The 21,312-nt window shown below is 39.4% G+C and overlaps 1 protein-coding gene across 8 annotated transcripts in view; it reads left to right on the top strand.

The window, feature by feature from the left end:
* SYT16 (synaptotagmin 16) overlaps positions 1 to 21,312 on the top strand; it is a 569,077-nt gene that overhangs the window by 473,744 nt on the left and 74,021 nt on the right. For 6 of the 8 annotated variants that reach the window (XM_069207390.1, XM_069207384.1, XM_069207388.1 and 3 more), the window contains 2 exons: positions 3,501 to 3,713; positions 9,984 to 10,240. In XM_069207390.1, coding sequence (XP_069063491.1) covers positions 3,501 to 3,713; positions 9,984 to 10,240 — 470 coding nt within the window. The remainder of the gene's footprint in view (positions 1 to 3,500; positions 3,714 to 9,983; positions 10,241 to 21,312) is intronic. The other 2 variants (XM_069207386.1, XM_069207387.1) reach the window with 1 other exon arrangement.

Here is a 21,312-nt window from a genome sequence, read left to right as displayed (position 1 = left end):
TCTCTCCAACCTGGCACTATGCTGCCGGGTTGGAGACTGCAGGCAGAGAATCCCACTCTGCCTTGAAGTGCCCTTGCTTGGCACTCTGGCCAATACAAATGCTGCTGTCATACTGCCAGCTGAATGGCAGCATGACAACAGCATTCCGATTGGCCGCAAGGCAGGCTGGGAGTCTGTACCTGCAGCTGCAGTGAAGGCACAGGAGCGGCGCTATGGTGGCGGCAGTGAATCACATAAGTATTTTTTTTTTTTTTTTCTCTCCGCCCCCCACCACCTCACCACGCACCGCCCTGCCCCCTTAAACATGCTGCAAGCCTCTCTTGGTTAACAGGAGTTTCTACACATATCACAATTAACCTGGCCACTCGAAATTAGAGCTGAACTCTCCTAATGAAGCTGAAATATACTAGCAAGAGGTGATTATGGTAAAATCTCTTTCACTTCATACAATATACATCCTGTATTGATGCCAAGCATCTTTCACTTATACAAACTCGCACCTAAAAATCACAGTTGTGCCTAGATACTAGTTCAAGGAGTGCACCTTTACAAATTTATGCTACAGTATGAATTTGTCGGTATTTGCCAGAACCATTCTTTAGTGTACAGTTTGAACCTGTGCTTGCCTGTTGCGTTTTACTTGAGTTGCACTCCTTGTGATTATTTCCCTCAAACCGCTTTACAGTAGCAATGAATGTTTCATTATCATGTCTATTTAATCACTGCTGTTTATCAAAATAAGGATTTGTTTTAAACTCCGAGCTAACATACATCTTAGGTTTGCCCACCTTATCCCTGTTTGAAAGGCAGCGATGCAGGCAGAGCACACATGGAAGCCTGATGTACCAGGCGTTCGAAGCATGAATACTTTCTCATTTAAATTAAGATTTCCTTGTTGTTATATTTATGTGAAATTACTAGCACACACTTCCTCTCGTTACTTGGCACTTCACCAAACCCAAAAAGGAAACATGCTGAGTCACTGTAAAGGAAGCCCGGGGCAAGGAGAGGTGAAAGAACCCAAAGCTAGCTCTTTGGACCAAGGCCAACTGCAATGCTTGCAAGGCATATAATGGTCTTTCCATTTCCACACAGGATCACAGCTGCAACCTGCCATATGGACATGAACACAACTTTCTGATTTAAGCCACTCCTAGTTCTACAAATGTTCTGTTGCTCAATTCAGCCAATCACAGGGCGGCAAATTCAATTTACATGAATAAGGATCAGGGCACCATGCTCTTACTGATATCCTGTCGCATGCATGTACTATTTATTGTGTAGGTAGAAGTCATACTGAGCAGGCTTGCCCCTTCAAGGCAGTGCTGAAACAGGTAGGTGATGTGTTGGACCATTAACAATATCATTTCTTTATGTAATTCTGTTTAATATCTGATACTGGGGCCAATTGCAAGAAGGCTGGTAAATACAAGAGGAGATACAAAGCCTCATGGTAAAGCTTATGTTAGATATCTTTAGCCCAGTTGCTGGCCACCATGAGTTGTTGGGCCTAGAATGAGTAACTGTCTGGGATTACTGTATGCACTATCACATGAGATTCCTGATTCTCGGCTCTTTTCTACTTTCTACTCAGATTTTCCTCCTACATTGAAAAGCATTAGGTTTACTGGGTGTGTTCCCACAATGGTTAAAACTCAAGTCTGTGTTGGTACCACCCCACACAACACAGTATTAACACCATTAATGTGTTTTTAGATTAAAACACAATTGTCTCATTCTTTATGCCTTTATTACATTCTTTTATATAAAGTGGAAATATCCCAAAGGGGGAGCAGAGTATTTTAAATACATAGTAAGACAATGTAGTGGAACAGAGAGAAGAATTGGATTCATAGGAGCATATAAACCCACAGCTACAGAAGACGTGTGGAGGAGGATAGGAGGATAATGTGATCAACCTGTGACAGTGAAAACAGCAAAGTTAACCAGATCGTAGAGGATAAGTGAGATTCTGCTTGAAGAGTGAAGATTTCTCACGCTGTCTAAAAGAGACGAGGTAATCTAATGCTTGGAATCAAATTTAAAATAAAGTGTGTAAGGCATGAAAAGTGCCAGTTTGCAGACTTATAGTGCTTTAATTTTTCTTGGTTATAGCAGTGCTGAGGGAATTACACAGCTTTGTATGTGTTTTGTGTGATCTTGAAAAGGATGCCAGTATCTGGGGGCACAAGTGAGGAGAAACTAGGAAAGAAGGTTCTGGTCCAGTTCATTAGATCCGCAGATGACATGAGGGATAGGATAGCAGGGTGAATCTGAATGGGGCTTTGGTTTGAAGTAATTGTGTGAAACAGATGATCTACAAAAGTTATTTGTGGAGATCATAAGGAATTTGACCGCCATGTGAAATTCTTCAGGTGGGCTGATGGGTTTACTCGTGATAGCAAGGCAAGAAAGCCAAGTTTAGTGATATGTTATTGGAGGCTAATATGAATCATAAGCAAATACTATGCTCGGAAGGAGGAAAAAACATGGAAAAGGCCAAGTTGAGAGGTATGTGTGAGTTAGTGTTTAAGGTGAAGAGGGGGCATTGTTTGGCTAAAGCTACTGCAGTTTTAGGAAGAAATATAGTTCAGTTAGTGAGAAGCAAGACTTCAGCTTGGCAATGCCATTGGGATAGGAGCGGTAAGGTTGGACCTCCTATGCACACAAAATGTTTAATATGGCAATATAGATATTAAGAAAACAGTGCACAGGAAGTCAAGAGAAGTAGGAGACTCACAAAAGACACAACCTTTTGCAACTGCTGTTGATGATGCAAAGGTCACTCTTCAACACCTATATCATTATCTGAATCCTATGGGGATAATTCCAATCCCTATGCAAATGGGAAACTCAGATCGCAATTCTGTGTGATGTGATCAGTATTGCACCTCACACTTATCACCTGACAGATTTTGCAAACATAATTTATCAGGAAAAATTGTAAAACATGGAATTTTGTGCAGTAAATACCTATTCTACATATTAAGACTTATTTTCAGGTTAAATAAGGCTCGGAACAGCAGGTATTTAGCCCTCCCCTGGGAAATTGATATTTACCAAGTACAGTAAATGCCATCTCTATTCCACACAAACCTCAGAATTTAAGTTTAAATGTTTACCTTTATAAAATCTATTTGGTAGTTTCTGTTTGCAGATTGTGTGGGCTATCTGTACAAATCAGGTCAACTGTGGCACAGTTCTGATGTAATATGATCCTGCAACGGACATCTCCAACCTCAATTAAAAAGAGTCCTTGACCTCTTAACAGACTATACATATTTTCCCCTACAATATGAAATCAGTTGGATCTGATCAGTTGAATCTACCCTCCAACTTGGTGATGGTGTTCTTATAAAACATAAGAAATAACCTCTTCAGAGAAGGCACTTTAGACATGAGGTTAATGTTACATGCATGAATGTGTTTCCACCCAGTAATGGAGGAGGAGTGTTTGCGCCTAAGAGGTCGTCATGAGCCTATATTCTGTTTTCTCCCAGTGAACAGTTTTGGGGAGGATGAGGATCTCACCACATCTTCCGACAGTGACGAGGAAGTGATAAAACAGTTTGAGATCTCAGTATCTCGCTCACAGAGTTTTCGATCAGCAGTGTCCGAGAAAGCAACACAGGCTGGTTCCGAGCGAAAGCAGAGATTCAGCCGCTTACTGTCCAACCACGAGGAGTGCAGTACAGAGGCCTCAGAGTGTGAAGGTATTCTTAACATGGCTGAGGAGACATTTGCATTGAGTCTGCAGCATCACCACATGCCTTTACAGTTGCACTCTTTAAAATGTTATTTGAAAGCATTTATTCTGTTTTGCTTTTTTTTTTAACTGCATGGCCAAGATATTTAAACTGCATTGCTTGTAAATGTAGCTGTACCACAAATGCAGGTTAAGTTTTTTTTGTCTTCATGAACCAGTTTCCTTACACATAATGCAACACAGTAACACAATTTGCTCTGTTGGGTGCTACCAGTACATAATAGTTAATGAAAGTACAATACAATCTTGACATATTGAAAAGTTGATTTTTTGGGGTTTGATTGTTTCTCAAATTAACACATTTTTGTATTTTTTCAGCTGGTTCATAGGTATGCTTGTCCTGTTATAAACATCAGATTAAAAGGCACCAATTTTAGTGCTCTGTATACTTGCCAGGAATTCTCATTAAACTGATTCCTACTCCTCCAGGCCACAGTCCTATCAGAATAAGGGTGAGTTGTGTCAAGGACAAACACACAGTAGTATCTTTTCAAACACAGCAAACAATACCATGATGGTCGTCAAACCACCCACTTACAGGAGACCATTTTCACCAAGTAGAGACAAAGCAGCAAGATACCAGGAAGTCCAAATCAATTGCTTAAACAATCATTTTGTATAAAGCACTTAACCCACACTTGTTCTGTGTCTAGGCACTGTAAATAACAGTTAGTATTACCCATTTTAATGCTACTTAATTTGATGGTTATGGAAGAACGAGAGGTTGAGTTTGCCTTTCCAAGATGTGAACACATGACCTGCAGCTTACAGCATATGTCAGTTTAGAGCAATTAACTAACACATCCATCAACCTGATGAGGAAAATAAAGTTAAGGGTAAGTGTACCAGGAGGCATATTGTCTTTAACCTCCAGGAAAGATGATGCTCTAAGCAACATTAAAAGGAAAGAGATATCAGTACCAATAATATATCTGCGGGGATCACAAACTCAGATTGTCAGCTCACTGAACTCATGTCACAATTAAGAAGAGAAGTAGAAAGCCCCAAGAACCAATAAGAGCTTGAAGAGGGTATCATATATTAACAACAAAGCAGATATAGAAAAAAAAAATATATATATTGCCACAGTTCTACTTCTTGGCACCCCTTGACCTATGGGTTAGGTCAAACATAACAATCATGCTGAAAACACTAATAACGTGTGCTGGAGATGGCACAATTGAGAACATCATTTGTAGGTACCCCTTGGGATCATAAACTTCCTGGGGAGTCTAGGAGTTATGCTCTGCTCTTCAGAAATATAACACTTAGGGACCTATAATGATTTTGGTGGTGGGAACACCCGTCTCTCCAAACTCCCGACAGGGTGGTGGCCACCATACTTGCGACCTCCCCGCCGGCCCCATTAAGACTTTCCCACTGGGCTGACTGGCGAAAACCAACGTTTGAGCTGGTAGCAACGCTGAAACACGCAGGGGGCATCAGCACCCTTGAAATGCGCACTGTCTGAACAGCAGACAGTACACATTTTGAGGGTGCTGGGCAGGGGGACCCCGGTAATGTCCATGCAACAGGCATTGGCAGTACAGGGTTCCCCTGTGGCCCAACACACCTGTTCTCCACCAGTCTTTTCATGGTGGTGGTACTACGATGAAAAGGCTGGTGGAGAACAAGGTTGTAATCAGCAGGGCAGTGCTGCTTTCAGCACCGCCCTGGCTGATTACAAACTGCACCCACCATCAGGCCGTTGGGATCTCCGATCCTGGCAGGGACGACGGTAGGTTGGCGGGTCAGCCCGCCAACCATGTAATGTGGCAGTTGGAACGTTGCAACTGTGGTAGTCCAACCATCACTGTGGCATTGGCGGTCTTCAGACCCCCAATGTCATAATCGGGCCCTTAGGCTAGTGGGCAGCCACTTATTGACATCCCCAACAGAAAAGCTACATGAACACACGTTCAAACACCATGTCATCTCAGCTACAAATTAAGAAGTTATAGTACCATCTCAAGGTCATGTAACCCACCCATTTCTGACACAACAGGCTATCTGGCACAAGGCCTCCTATATGTTACTGGGCAGCCTGGGACAACATCAACATCTTAGTAATGAGAAGTTGTGGATTCTAAGAACAGCATTTCCAAAATGCAGGACAGTAACACAAGAGATCCAGTGGCAATTTCACCAGTGTGAGCCCTGACAAAAAAAACCTGAATAGAAGTACAAGGTTGCACATGCTTACATCCTGAGAGAACATAGCAATCCAATGCCAACTTCTAACACAAAGAATACAAGTCCATATGTGCACGCACAGAAATACAAAGTAAAAGCCACCAGTCAAGAAAAAATAACAGTCCATTACTGGCAGCAAAATAACATATCACAGTGCTCAAATCAGATGGCAGCTCAGCGAGTCTCAGGTAAGTGACAGTGCTGACCATTACAGCAAAGTGTAATATCAACACAGATAAGAAAAAGGAAGGAGTCTATGCTGTTCTCAAACCCCAGACTTGTAACCAGGAGTGGTAATGATGTAGAATTCAGAAAATGTGACAGATGTCCAAGTGAGAATGAACAGAAGGCAAATTCAACTCAACAACCCCCAGTAACAATTTCACAAGAGTATAATTCAACTTTGCACTGTAATCCTGTCAAATAAGTGATAGTGAAACACAGAACTCAAATTATGTACCATTTCATCAAAATCTGAAAATGATTCCCTCTCCATTTGTTGTGCATTTCAAATGAAACATTTGTCCAAGTGTACCAAGCAATCATCATTATCTGTACTAGAGTTTGTTCTGGAATAATGCTGTGCACTCACCTGTCCATAGTCTCATTTACAAAAAGATTCTGATATCCTTGTTATAGCCATTGTCATGACCATTTAAAAACCTTCCGATGTTTGGAAGTATCACTAAATACAAATGACATCATTATTCAAAGCTAAGCAAAGTACTTTTATTGAAGACTTAATGCCTACTGAGTTGCAGGACAAACACTGTGCCTCTTGTTCTGATCTTAGCTGCACTACAGCCACCAGTCCAGCACTTCACAAGTTATTGCTTTTCCTATTTCTTGTTGAAACCTAATTCTTAAGAAAGGTATGGACATTATTATTGAAATTATTACCTAGTTGTATTATGTTTAAGATTTATTTGGCGAAGTGATCTTTGTGTGTACTAGTTTCCTCCCTATGGCATCCATCCATTTATCCATCCACCCATGAGTCTATAATACTGACTCTTGATTTAAGGCTCTGTCTTCACTTCCATAATATATGCTGTGTATCTCTCCTAACCTTCTTGACCAAGATGCAGTTTTATGACCAAATATTGTCTACAAACATATTGTGAGATACAAATATTGTGTAAAAAATACAATTAACAAAAATATTGTTTAAATACTTTGTATGTATACTACAGAAATATAAAAAAAATACTGGACCAGAATATTGTCAAAAAAGGGCAGGTATATCAATATATATATATATATTCTTTTAAAATATTAAAGCTTAAAATAATAATGTAATGACTTTTTTATTATTAGTATAGAATAAAACTGTTAGATAGAAACTTTGAAAAATAAAAACAATACATTCAGAATTAAAACAAATACATTGTAATTGTTTATATTAATATTGCAGTTAATAGACATATATAAAACAAAATCATGTCAAAATAAAGTAAAAATGAAATTAATAAAAAAACAGCAAAATAAAAAATCATAATAAAACATTACAAAGTATTTAATATTCTAAATGATTAACAAGTTAAATAATAAGAAAGATGAAAAAACCACACTAAACAACTGAAGAGAAGGTGTTGGACTTTGACAGTGTCATATATACTACTCTAATGTAACTAACACTAGGAAAAGTTAAGACCTTTGTATGGGACACATTTACTATTCTCATTCAACATAAACATAAATAGGGAGAGCTTTGGGGTTTGGAAGGGCAGTATTTACTATTTCCACTCGAACTGTCACAAGAGTAGGGAAAGTGTTGTCGTTTGGAGAAGTGAAATTTATTATTCCCACTCCAATACAAACAAAAACCATAGAAGTGTTGTACTTTGGAGGAGGTAGATCTACTATTTCCATTACAGTCTGAGCAAAAGTAGGGAAAGTGTTGGACAATAAAGGTGATAAATATGCTATTCCAAGTCCTAAAGATGTATTTGAAAAAAAAGTTAAGATAGAATGCAATAAAAACATTTAAACATATTTAGAATATAAATATATTCATTATAGATAAACAAATTTAAATTACATTGAAATAAGTTAAATTATAACAGACATACATTTTTTATAAATAATTTACAATACTTAAAATAAATAAACTTCCCTTTCTACTACCCAATATCTACACCAACAAACAATGTGAAAAAAATAAAAACATGTTTAAATGAAATGTTACTAATATTAAAATAAGTATTAAAACAACTAAAAGTAAAGCTAATAAAAATAAGAAAGTCTCTAACAGAATCTTATAATTAAATAAACTGATCATTTAATTAACAATTGATTTAAAACAACAAAATATTAAACTAATAAATCATCATTTTAAAGAATGTAAATATTTAAGTATCAATTATTGTTTTAATGAACATAACAAATGAATTAAAATATATTAATTAACTTCTTACCCTAATCCTCTACAACCCAACTACCCACAATTATAAATGAACTATACACAATTAAAACAATAATCAATTAAATAATTGAAATAATTACATATTAATTAATAATGTATTTAACATAAACAATTAAAAACAAAAACAACAATTTATATTTTAAATAACTTCCCACCCCAATCCTTTACAAACACAACCAGCTACTAAATTACAAATCGTTAGGTACATTTAGAAACAGTACATTTCACAATATCAAATACAAACTGTACTAAAAAATCCCAAATATTATAAAGTTATCACCCTATAATAACACTATAACCAATATATATTAAAGTGAACAAAAAAGCTATATTTGTACAACTATATTAAGGGAAACACTGTCATACAATGATTAAAAAACAATACCATACACCTAAAAAACTATATTCTTACCCTCTATGTACTATCCACCAATATTGTTGAGTTTACAATATTTTTGGCACAATATTCTTGTATCACAATATTTTTTTCAATATTTTGGTGTAATACCCAAGTTGCACATCCCACTCCCAAATATGTACACAACTAATGTCAGCATTCAGATTCCAGATTTCAACCCATGTGCAAAATGTGCTTGGTCCACTGGTTTTGGTCACATACATTTCTTTCAGGCATCTGGATTGATTTGTGATACCAAAACAGTGCAGAAAGTCGAACACCATTTTTCCAGTCCAAACACCAGTGGTGTGTGCTATTCCATAGTCCTTGTTAAGGAATGTACCATCAGGCAAAAACACCTGGCGTTAATACTTTTAACATATGATAATGGTATTTCCCCTGAGTTGATTGTTGCACCATATTTTGCCAGGCCTGGATGTAACTGCAAGTTTGATAAAGGTGGTCAAAATTCAAATGTAGCTGGGTTTTCCAAAGGAAAAATGCCCCACTAACATTCCCATATCTGTCAGATAATTCCAACCGTCCAGCCAGCCATCTATTCATCTGCTTGTCTAGCAATAGACATGTTTGTAATTGCACTCTTTATATCTGAAAAATATTTAGTTTAATTACCCTGAAATTGTAAACTGCAGTCTCCATTTATATTGATATAACAACTTCATATACCATGTTATATTTGCTTTTTAAAATAATATTTTCTTCTTCTCTTCCAGAAACATTTGTGTTGATGTGTTGTCTGTTTTTATAACTACATAATACCTTGTGCAGAGATTTTGTTTTAAAAAAAAGTTTACTTGTGCTATGTTGTACCTTTTCAGTATACGGATTCATTCTGGTTCACAAGTTAATGATTATATTTACATTAAGTAAGTCCTTAAAATGGTAATTATTTGTTAGTATAAACTTGATTTACTGGTTCATGAAGTAAAAAAAACTCAGCCTTTTTTATTTTTAGTACTTTGTTGTACTCTTTCATATTGTCTCTATGTCATGCTAATAGTCTCATGCATTTAATCTGAAATTCTCGGATGCAACTACATTTATTCATCTCAGTCTATTGTGAATGAGGTATTGAAACATTTGATCATAACATTCACAAAATACATGTGGATAGGAAACAAAAAAGCAAGAAACAATTATAAAATCTGAAATCTCATGATATTCTTTCTGAAAATTAATAGAACTGGATGGTCTAAGTCAACTGAGTTACCAAGATAATATATCTTTCCCCGATGAAGACCACACATCTTTCGACTCAAGGTCACCCTCTGAGGGTAGGAGTGCTGGGAGATGTAAAGTGGCTGAAAAGGAAGTCAGCTCACTTCATAGCCTCAGTCGACAAGCTACAGAGGGAAGTCTGGAGATGGAGACTGCCTTCAGTAATCAGGGCTATGATGGAAATGATGCCACAGATAGCTCATGGGCAGGAAGCCCAGAGGTATGATATCTTTTTTTCTTTAAATAAGTTTCTTATAACAAAGAACATCTTTGCAAATTGCTACTTTCCATTGAATTCATAAAAGGTTTCATGAATTGAATATAAAATCATAGGAAATGTAACAAAATAATTAGAGGTAACCAATCAAAAGGAGTGCTGGTCCTTTCACACTAGTATAGAGTTTCCACCAAATTTGCTTTCAACACTTACCATCCAACTTGCATGTTTCTTTTATTTTCCCTCCTGGTTGTGTACACCAGTTTCAGTTGAGTTTGATTGATCATAGAATGATAGAAAAGACTGTGTAATTCTTCCAATCCCTCACAAAGCAGCTTTCCAGAATCACCCATTATGGCAACTGTTTTAAAGAGTTTCTCCCTGCTCCAGGGGAGGTATTAGTTTAGATAATAATGTTTCATGTAGCTTCAATCCAAAGACTCTGTGTTGCACCAAAAAAGTAAGTTTCTGAACTGAAATATGCGCTAGATATTATTAGGACACTTCTATTGACTAAGGATTAGGCCTGGGCGAAGTTATTGTTAAATGGCATAATCTTGTGTAATTTCAATACTTTCAAAATACCCTTCTTATGATAAAGTCTTAAAGGTGAGGTGGTGCTATTGCTCTGCATGGTACAGTTACAACATTTTAGTGCAGTATCACAAGAACAATCAAACAACCAGATTGTGAATGGTCATTGTTCATGGCACTTGTGATTTTTGCTTTACTTTTTAGTACAAAATGCATACTTGCATCTCAAATGGACATAAGGAGGCATTTTCAATAACATATATTGTGCTAAATGCTGATTTTGTATTTCTTATAATTTAGCCAACTTTCACTGAAGTTTTATAGAATTTTGCATCGTTATACAAAAGCAAATCACACCAATTTCTCACAGCTCAACTAAGGATGTGAATCCCATTCTAGCACGTTCACCTATATATTGCTATCACTGGTGATGCCCTCATCTGCAGTAAACATTTACTTATCTGCAGGGATGCAAATTGATCTTTCTTTCAACCGACCTGGCTCAAGTGCTACTAATCAATGCAGGGCCAGTTTCAGTCAGGGTGGCCCTATGGAATTAGACAGTTTGTAGCTCATAACAAGCTTCATACATATCTGTCCACCTCTTAGGTCACAGAGGCTATTGACTCAATAGTATTGTGATCGCCTATCTCAGACCTTAAATCTGGAACTGTAAACTGCCACACCACCCAGTTAATACTAGTGCCAAGCACCGTGAGCTGCCTATCTGGCAGACCATGAGCACCATTTGCATAGATGAACTGCTTGATGCTCTTTAAATTACTTCATTTATTTACTTTAATAGACATGACTCAAGCACAGGCAAAAATATGCATGCAGGTGTTCAACCGGTCAGGCACATGCTCACATTATATAATTTACTACTGTTCACCCACCCCATCTTTCCTGAGAACCGCAAAACACCCTCTCTGGATACCTGTATTTTTGCAGCTAATGCACACTGAGAAATTCAGGCCCATATTTATACTTTTTTAGCACCGCATTTGCGCCGCTTTTTGATGCACAAAACGGTGCAAACTTACAAAATACAATTGTATTTTGCAAGTTAGGGCCGCTTTTGCATCAAAAAATTATGCAAATGCAGCGCAAAAAAATGTATAAATATAGGCCTCAGTCTTATCTTTACATTCTCACCCATATTCATGTAGCACATTGCCCTTTCACAAAGTTAATCTGTTTCATCAGTCCTGCAGGCTCACTCTGAGGCTATGAAATTGGCTTGTGTGAGAGCATCCACAACAAATTATCATATTATAGCTTCGCTTCTGAGCTTTATGCTGCAAACATGTAACAGCTTACAAGTCAGCACTGTTACACATCTCAGAGGAACACTAGACAGAGTGAGGCACATGATTAAGTAACATTTAGGCAGAATATGAGAAATGCAATGACCATATAGCATTAGACCATGAGAATGTGGGCTTTTGACCTCTGCGATTGTGACATATCAGCTGAAATGTAAAGTACTCATGTAAAATGATCATAATGAATGGGATACAAGTCTAGGCATACCCTTGGTAGACATTATTGCTGGTTTGTCGGAATACAGCCAGAACAAAGATTTTTGGATTCAAGCTTTTGCTTCTGGGGGTTGATGGCTATCCCTTGAGCAAGATGCTCCATTGCAGCGCAGGCTGCTGTTAAAATACATGCTGAAGCATAATTCTGTATGAATGGTTATTTTCTGTCAAACTGGTATCGCAACACTCCACTGATGAGCTTCAAATCAAGGGAAATACATACTATGAGTTTCCTTGAAAAACAATGTGAAGAACTGTTGACAACTTGAATATCTAAAATGACCACACTGAATAGGACATGTGAATGTGGGCTATCCTCTATTGCAATAATCTGCATGCAACAGATGAACTATGAAATATGAAACTAGGCGGTCCGCTATGCAGTTGGAGATGATCACAGGGAAAACATATCAATGCTAGTTTGTTGTAATGGCTCTACAACTCACATTTCTTGGTAAAGTTTCTAAATTATGTATAACTCCTGTACAATTTAAATGAACGTAGCAGAATGGTCCATCCCATCGGGAAGACCCTTTCATGCAAACACCAAATACCACTCATTTATTGTGGTTATCACAACTTGACATGCAGTTTTTGCTTGCATGACCATATTGTGGTTGAGTCACACAACATTTTCGCCCCACTATGTCTTACTTATACATTCAGGAGTATGTCATATCTGAGTCACGGATAAGATCACAGAAATTACTTTGAGAATGAGGCTTACTGACACTGGCTAGCCATATGGCTCCATTTAGCAATTTCACATTTACATCAAACTCTTTCTGATCCTTGGACCTTTAGACTTCTGTTTCTTTCCTGACCACTCACACAGTGGTCTGGCAAGTGTGCCATGGATCCTATTACAAGAAAGCAAAATCCGACCCTTGTCCCTCCTGGTTGGGTAGTAAAAAGGATGTAATTGGTGTGCAGTGGGCCCTTACATCCCTTGGAATCAGTGCCAGTGCTCTTGCTTCACTATGGATAGCTACAACCCTCCAGTCAGGATACAGTAAAAGTCATCCATTTGTTTGAATTAATCAATATCTTCATATCAGATACAATTTCAACATTACTATAATCAGATACAGAAATAGAAAACAGAGGCATTCTAGACTGTATACAATTTTAAAGACAAGTTTATCAATTTGCGTTTTGGAAACTGACCTCTACAATGTTTTCTCAAGAATTCTTCAACTTTGTTCTTACAATCAATTTTCCTGACCATCATAACACACTCTAGTGAGTATGTCCTCATTAGTAAATTAATAAACACTAACTTGAGTGACATGTTCTTGGATCTGCATATTTAAAGTAGCATGTAGCACAGTCTGAGATTCACCCTGGCCACAGTCTGCCATTTGTTTGTGAATCGCCATTACTCAGCTTCCAAATCCCTTCTGCTAAAAAAGAAGTACTATTAAAGCCTTTCAGCACTCTTGTTGTCTAGGGCAAGGTAACAGGTCTCGGAAGGACTACGAAGGTAAATTCAACTCACCCTAATTGTGCGGATGTCAGCAGCCTCTCCTTGGTCTGATATTTAGCTACTTATGTTTTCCAAAGAAATAACACTTCATTTTCGAGTATTAAAATTCTATTTGTCACATAAGACTTTCTAGAGCAGTTTCAAAGATTGTCAGTAATTGATCTTAGTTCGATTTCTTTTCCCTTTCTGTTTCACGCAACCATTGTTTTCAAGACTTTCAAAAGTAGGTTGCAGTACACGTACACCCCATCTGGGCTTGGACTGCAGGCGTGTTTAACGTCACATGCGGCACGTGCAATCAATACCGCATACAAACCTCGGCCATCCAGTACGTTCTGAGCAGATTGCTTCAACAACATTGAACAGAAAATAATGAAAACTATAGAAGATTTTCAGTACTGATTGAGCATTACTTGACCGCAACGATCATTTGAAGACTCAGCTACCTTACTCCCTGTGATTGAGTGACATTGACCTAAAAATAATTAACTTTACAAGTAGGAGAATGCCTGGCAAGTAGCAGTTTACTAATAGACTAAACCAAAACAACGATGATACACAGAAGTGTGCTGACAGAACCTTCTCTTTGTCCCATTGAGTTTATAGAACGTGTTGCACAAATGCTTCCCTGAAGCTAAACAATGAAGGTTCTATCTATGAAGTTATATTCTGGTGTGAGTCAGACATGCACCTTTGGTGTTGATCAATCAGGAGAATTTTTTGTTGAGCATAAATGATGAGACTCTATAGTGAGGATAAGTGATAAAGGTGTCAATGATATTTCCTAAGGGTAAACAAATTAGCAGTGTTGTTTTAATATGGCTGCAGTAACTTTCTTCCACATTGCTGTTGTCTGCCTTTATGTTTTCTCTAGTGTATTTTGTGTTCCAGGCAAGTTTCCTGGTCACGCACCTCTGGTTTATGTGAAGGATTTAAAAATGGATAATGAAGAACAATGAAGCTACACATGACATTCACAGCCAGACACTGCCAATGCCACTTTCAATAGCCATCAGTCTATCATGCTTCTCTTACTACCCAGCTCAACTCAGTGCTCAACTCTGAGATTTCTGGCCTCTTCTCAGCTGCGGCCACCTTCTACAAAAGCATAATCTGCTCAGGTGACGTTATGCTCCCACATAATAAAACAACCGTGGCCTTGAAAACACCTTCTGTTGTGCTGGCCATGGACGAAGTAACTTATCTCATTGCTCTACCCAATCAATTGAACTATTAAACACTAGTACAGATCGATTGGGCTTAGCATACTGCCATCACATTTGACCTGCTGCATACATCTTCACTCACACAGATCAAACAAAGATAGCAAATTAAAGAACAGAAGCTTAAAAAATGTCCCAATGGAAACACTTTTAAATTACGTCCATGAGAGCTACACTTGATCATAACAGATTCAGATCTTGCTGAGAGACCTTACCACGCAATCCAAATGACAGGAGATGCCTGCATCATGCCTAAGTCCTGGTTTGTTAGAGTAAAACCCTCTGGACCTTGGCACATCCTGGAGTAAACTAATAGTAAAAACACTCTCAGGTGTCAAAAGATAATAAGAGATAAAGGGTATTATTTAGAGTCTGGTGAATGGAATACTCTGTCAAAACCTGATTGATATCCCAGTGCGGCCTTGGGGGTGTGCGAACTGTGCTGTTGCATAGGGCCTGCAATTTAGGGGGCCCAAAATATCTCTAAACATTTTACAGACATTTATCATCAACATTAGAGTGCCTGCCCTTCCATCCCTGTGCTCTCATCGGCCAGCGCTTTCAGCTGAGGAATAGCTGGGTGTAGTCAGCTATGAAGGTAACAAAAGAAAAATGGGGCAAGGAGGAGGAAAGGAGTGTGTGTGCCTCAGAAGCCCTGTAAACTGACACGTCCCACAGAAAGCAGGAGGCTTTTCATGGTTTCGGTAAACACTGACTATGTCACTGCCAGATCCAAGATCGCAGAACAGTAGCAGTTAATGTAAGGGGACAGTGGCTTCATGGATTACTGTCAGAATGTGCGCCGCTTGTAATGCCGTTGTCAGAATCTGCTGCACCTCATAAAGGAAGGCAGCCTCCCCTAAAATTGGCCTGTGTGAGTATTCATATGTGCAGAGCAGGAAAAAAACAGCCGTGTGAGTGGCACATTGTGTACGGTGTCCTGCCACAGGGCAGAGCGATTTATTAACGCATTTTCTCATTTCATTCGTATCCAGTAAGTACATTCCTGAATTATCTACAACATGAGAAGTTCAAGTGAATTGTTTTAACATGCGCCAGGTATGAGGCAGGTCTTGTTGTTTGAATTTGTAGCCTGGGGTGTTGCACATTTGAAAGAGCAGGCTGCGAGTGGTCAGCTGTTTAGTGCCTTAGATTAGGAGCTGAAGCTGATAAATGTGGTGTAGGATCTACCCGTCCTCTGCTGCAGAGCACTGTAGAATGTTTTTGACAGCTCCTGTCACAGTAGTCTCTGGGGAACGGTCTTTCTCAAAGTTGAAAATTATTAAGATTTGTGCTCTTCAATGGCCCAGGACCGGCTGACTGGCGTGGTGCTGATATAAGTTCAACATGAAGTTAGACGATCTCTCCACTACAGTGAATTAATAATCGAATCTGAGGGACAGAAAGTTCCCTCTTTGTGAAGAAGTAGCATTATTTATTATTCTATTACAGGTGCACCTATATAGTTAGATTGTACCTGTTGTACAATCTACTGAAATAAAATGATTAGCAATGAAAATCAATTTGACCTGTGTCATGGGGGGGCGTACAGTATTATCTGCACAGGACCCACCATATCCTAAGGCCATCACTGGATATACCATCCACCATATTACAAATGCCATAGGCTATGGTGCATTTGTAATAAAGTAGACTAGACATCCCCTATGTTTGTGATAGAGTGTCTAGTCCATGAAACTAGCATGTCAATAACGGTGTAAATAGACCACAATAATCAAGAACTTTTAAAAGGATAAGGTTGACAACATAGGACAAAACTCCAGCAACACAATCACTCCTGACATCACCATGATGCCCCCGTCATACATCAAACGACCATCTATGCTTACCATATGAATAAATCCCTTCTATTCCTCAAAGTCACTTCATAGTAAGATGTCATATCATCATCCATAGTGATGTTTAGTGAAGCCCTGTCCTCTCCGCTGAACATCGTCAACCATGTGCCCTATGAGAGCCTTCACCCCGTTGCACCCTCGTTGTAAAGCTCCCTCTTGTACACTGCTTTACTGATTTGTAGCCCAGGTTGCAGCATATAAATCCCATAAATATATAGAAGTTAACATATGGACATCCATAACCTTGTAAATACAACCATTCTGCTGCCAAGAAATAACAACACACTGCATGCAAATACACTCTACCAACTGCATTAACTCTGGACTGAAAAAAGGTACTCTAGGACAACCGGAAAAGAGAGCGAAAATCAGCGCAAGACAGTACCATGAGAAAATAAAAATGCCACCAGATATAATACAGTTGGAGGAACCTAGAGACACTAGACAGCATATTTAAAAGCTCCTAGTGCCACCGGAGCGTCACTTTTCGTGATGCTCTGGTGGCGCAATGCCCTGCTCTGTATTTACAAGGTAGCATTAAGCCACTTTTTGTGGCGTAACGCCACCTTGTAAATACGGCCCCTTCACACGTGGCCCTTTGCGTGGAAGGGGCATGCAATATGTGTTGCTGTGGGTGTGTCTCAGCAACACCCATTGCATTTTGACGCTGCCTCAGATTTACAGGTGCTCGCAAACATGAGGCAGCGACAAAATCTAACACAACTCCAGGGATGACATTAGCAAGATGCAACAGCAAGGAATACTTTTATTCCTCCTAGATATTTGCTTAATCTATGTGTGCTGCATTCTGCAATCATCTCAAAATGACACTTTGGCACTTCTGTGTGTGCTGCATTCTGAAAGAGAAAAAAACGAGGAGAGAAAAATATATTTCTCCTCGTTGTACCTCCCAGGCGAGGCGTAAGATTTCGTTGCATCCCCAGGTTTAGAAGGCCTTGTAAATCTGGGGATGTGGCAATATCAATGGGTGTTGCGCTGAAACACCCACCACAACACCCGTGGACCACCCCTTTTGCACAAAGTAAGGCAGGACAGCGATTTGCCCTGACTTGCCTTACTCTGTATCCTGGAGGCCATTGAAAGCTGTGCAAAGTGGCTTGTGGGGCATCATAGGTATGATTTAAAGGTTTGTTCCACCATTGCATCACAAAAAGTGACACTACAGTGACATAAGTGGATCCTATATATGCCCCTAAGTGCTTTGTTCAGCCTCACAATTGGACATGTTGGTTTGGCCAGCTAATGTGACCGAGTGTGGAACGGCACTTTGTGTGTAGGTGTATAGTGCAGTGTGTTGTCCTTGTAGGGTATGTGGAATGTGTGATTTGCTTGTGGGTGCAGAGAATGTATGAAGGTTTGTTGTTTGTTGTGCTGTGCAGTTTAATAATGTGAAGTAGATGTCTGAGGACACTCTGTATAAGTGTAGTTGTGATGAACTGTTTTGTGCTGGAATCCAGTCAAGGCAGTTTTGAGTTAAGTTGAGGTATGTTTGTTTTGTGTCTTGAATTTGTAGACTTAGGGATGATGGCAAAACTATTTGTTGAAGGAAACCTGTGGTTTCCCTGTCATGGCCTCTCAGGTGACTGAGCCTTTAAGAACAGATGTCTTGTGTGCATATACATATTATGATGTCATTGTAAGTGTGCAGACGTGGTGGTAGGGCCTCATGTCTGATGAGGTCCCAAGATTTCCTTGCCTTCGACAATTCTGCAATGGTAGTCACAACCTTGACTCACAACCTTGACTCATTTCTTTGATATGAAGTGTGGGAAGCACCATGTTTTTCCCTGTCACTGAGTTTCTGTGACTGCAATTAGTTGTCTTTGTGTGTATACTTGGGTACTGGAGAGTTTAACAGGCTGTTGTTGGGTGAATGTGTGAGCTAGACCTGTTGGAGATTTAGTGCTTTTAAAATATTGTTCCTGTACTTTATACGCAAGGGAATTGTTGTTTTTTGTTTGTAAGAAAGAGCTATGTCATATACTCTATGTTTCCATTTCTCTAAGGTTTGAGCTCATTTGTGGAATGCTGAGCATGAATGATGCAATACACATATTTCCTTCCTTGAAAAGCTCTGAACACACTGCATCCAACCACAACAGTCAGGGCCATATTTATACTCTGTTTGCTCTGAATTAGCATAATTTTATTTTATGCTAATTCAAAGCAAACTTAACTCCGTAGGTATACTTTGGCGCTAGACGTGTCTAGCGCCAAAGTTATGGAGTTAATGTCATTTTCTGGACGTGAAAACCTACCTCGCGTGAATGAGATGCAAGGTAGGTGCTCCCATCCAGAAAATGATGGTATGGCCCTTGGACCATATTCATCCCCCTTTGCTAAAATCTAGAACAGGGGGGTGGAGGCCTTAAATACTGGTGCTAAGCTTGCTTATGTGTCATTATTTAGCACCTAGGTCAGGGAAGGCCTAAGGGACCATGGAAAGAGCCCACAGGTGCTCTTCCCTGGCCCCCGGAACACCTTCACCCACCCCCACCCTTACCAGGAAGACACCTAAGGATGGGGGGGCCCAATCCCAGGAAGGTAGAGGTAAGTATTTTCTTTTGTCAAAGTGCCATAAGTGGGCCTAACTTGGGCCCCCCTACATGGCACTGGGCCCAATGGCCATGCCCAGGGGACATAAGTCTTCTGGGCACGGCCATTGGGCTGGGGGGCATAACTCCTGTCTTAACTGAGACAGGGCCATGTCCATGGAGTTTTAACATCAGAACATGACGCTAGTCTGGGCAGAGGCATGTTTTTGCCTGTGCCCGTACTAGCGTCATCCTCTGACGCTAAACCCCCTGTTCCCCCTACGCCTCCCCCACCCGGCTAATTTTCTTTTCTATGACGCTATCTGGCCCTTACTGCCGGCTTGCGTCATACCATAAATATGACGCCCGGCCGGCGTCTTGGTATGGCGCTAGCTGGCGGTAAACTTTTTGACGCTGAACTGCGTTAGCGCAGTTCAGCATCAAAAAGTATAAATATGGGCCTTAGTGTCTTATAATGCAATATTAATCACATGAGGGTATGTTATGGCTTTGGGTATCGAGATTAGCCAGAGAAATATACGTTATATTCAAAAACAGTACTTCACTGTAATTTTCCTGTAGAAAGTGAGCAAATGGGAGTCAGTCTTCTTAGCCAACTAATAAACAAATCATACAGAAGCTATCTTGTTAGTCTAGATATATAAATAAGTATGAAAAATAAATATCAAGGCATTGCTCATCTGCTTTAGACCATCATGCATATTCTTTGGCTTGGGTGTAACCTGACAGGAGCCTGCTATTTTTCTTATCATCTCTGATGATATACCGTGGTCAGGATGGAGGTGTAGCATTACATTTGCTGTGGTGCAAGTTTTATGAGGGCTTGACAGAGCAGGCGAGATGCAAGTAGACTACAACTGCAGGTTTTCTATAAGAGCAGTGCAGAGACCGAAGACACAAGGCAGTATTATGCATACACTAGGCTCTGACTTTGAAGCTAAGAGCAAGTGAACATCTCTCTACACCATTCTCATGCCTAAGATCGACAGTACCAGCTTAGTGTGATAGGTTCAAGTGCTGCCTGATCCCCATTTTACAGCAGTACTATAGAGACTATTTTTCCCTGAAGGGCAGAGTATACAGTTGAGCCTAATGGGGCCCTTTTACACTTCAGAGACAGTAGTCTTCATTGTCGACCAATATTTTGCATGTCATCACCAGCCCATGCCGGTCTCAATCCCATTCCCTTTTTATCCAACCCTTGTTAAAGGTAGCAGATGACTTCACCTCACATATTCCTCTGGCATTCATGGCATAGGCCCCATATTTGACCAAGATTGAATGGTTGCAAATACAGTGTTGTTAGACGAAATTGTCTCTGGTGAATAAAATCATTAATGGGAATAAAGAAAAGGATAATATCAGTCAATGTCAAAGTTCAAAGGTGGAGTCAAAAGAAATAGTAAAAGAAGAAATAGCTCAGGTAATTCTCATTCAACATCAGGGGTCATGTGACTTCCCCTCTTTATTTTTTGTAATCAGGAAAAACACCCAATATTTATTAAGAAATAACTCACGGAAGCAGTATTCATTTTCTTTATGGGGCACTATCCAGAACTAATCAAATGTCAAGTGGTGTGTTTTGTTGCTGTCTGAACACAAAATTGGTCTGCAATTCAGAGATATGTTTTTGCAAAGAAGAGAGCCATTGTAAGTCAGACCAACCTGGTCCAGACACTAAAATAGCTGTCTGTGTACTCTGACCCATTGCAGTCTAAATGAAACAGTCTGGCTGGAATAATGTCGACCTATTCCCATGTCGACCTATTCCCATAGCAACAGGTGCAGTCAAGTATCTCCCCTGTGTGATACATAAGAGACCTGCACACAATTGTTCAGATGAATTCTCTTCCCTT

Source organism: Pleurodeles waltl, chromosome 9, assembly GCF_031143425.1.
Source record: "Pleurodeles waltl isolate 20211129_DDA chromosome 9, aPleWal1.hap1.20221129, whole genome shotgun sequence".
NCBI lineage: Eukaryota > Metazoa > Chordata > Amphibia > Caudata > Salamandridae > Pleurodeles > Pleurodeles waltl.
This window is presented reverse-complemented; position numbering and strand designations above follow the sequence as displayed.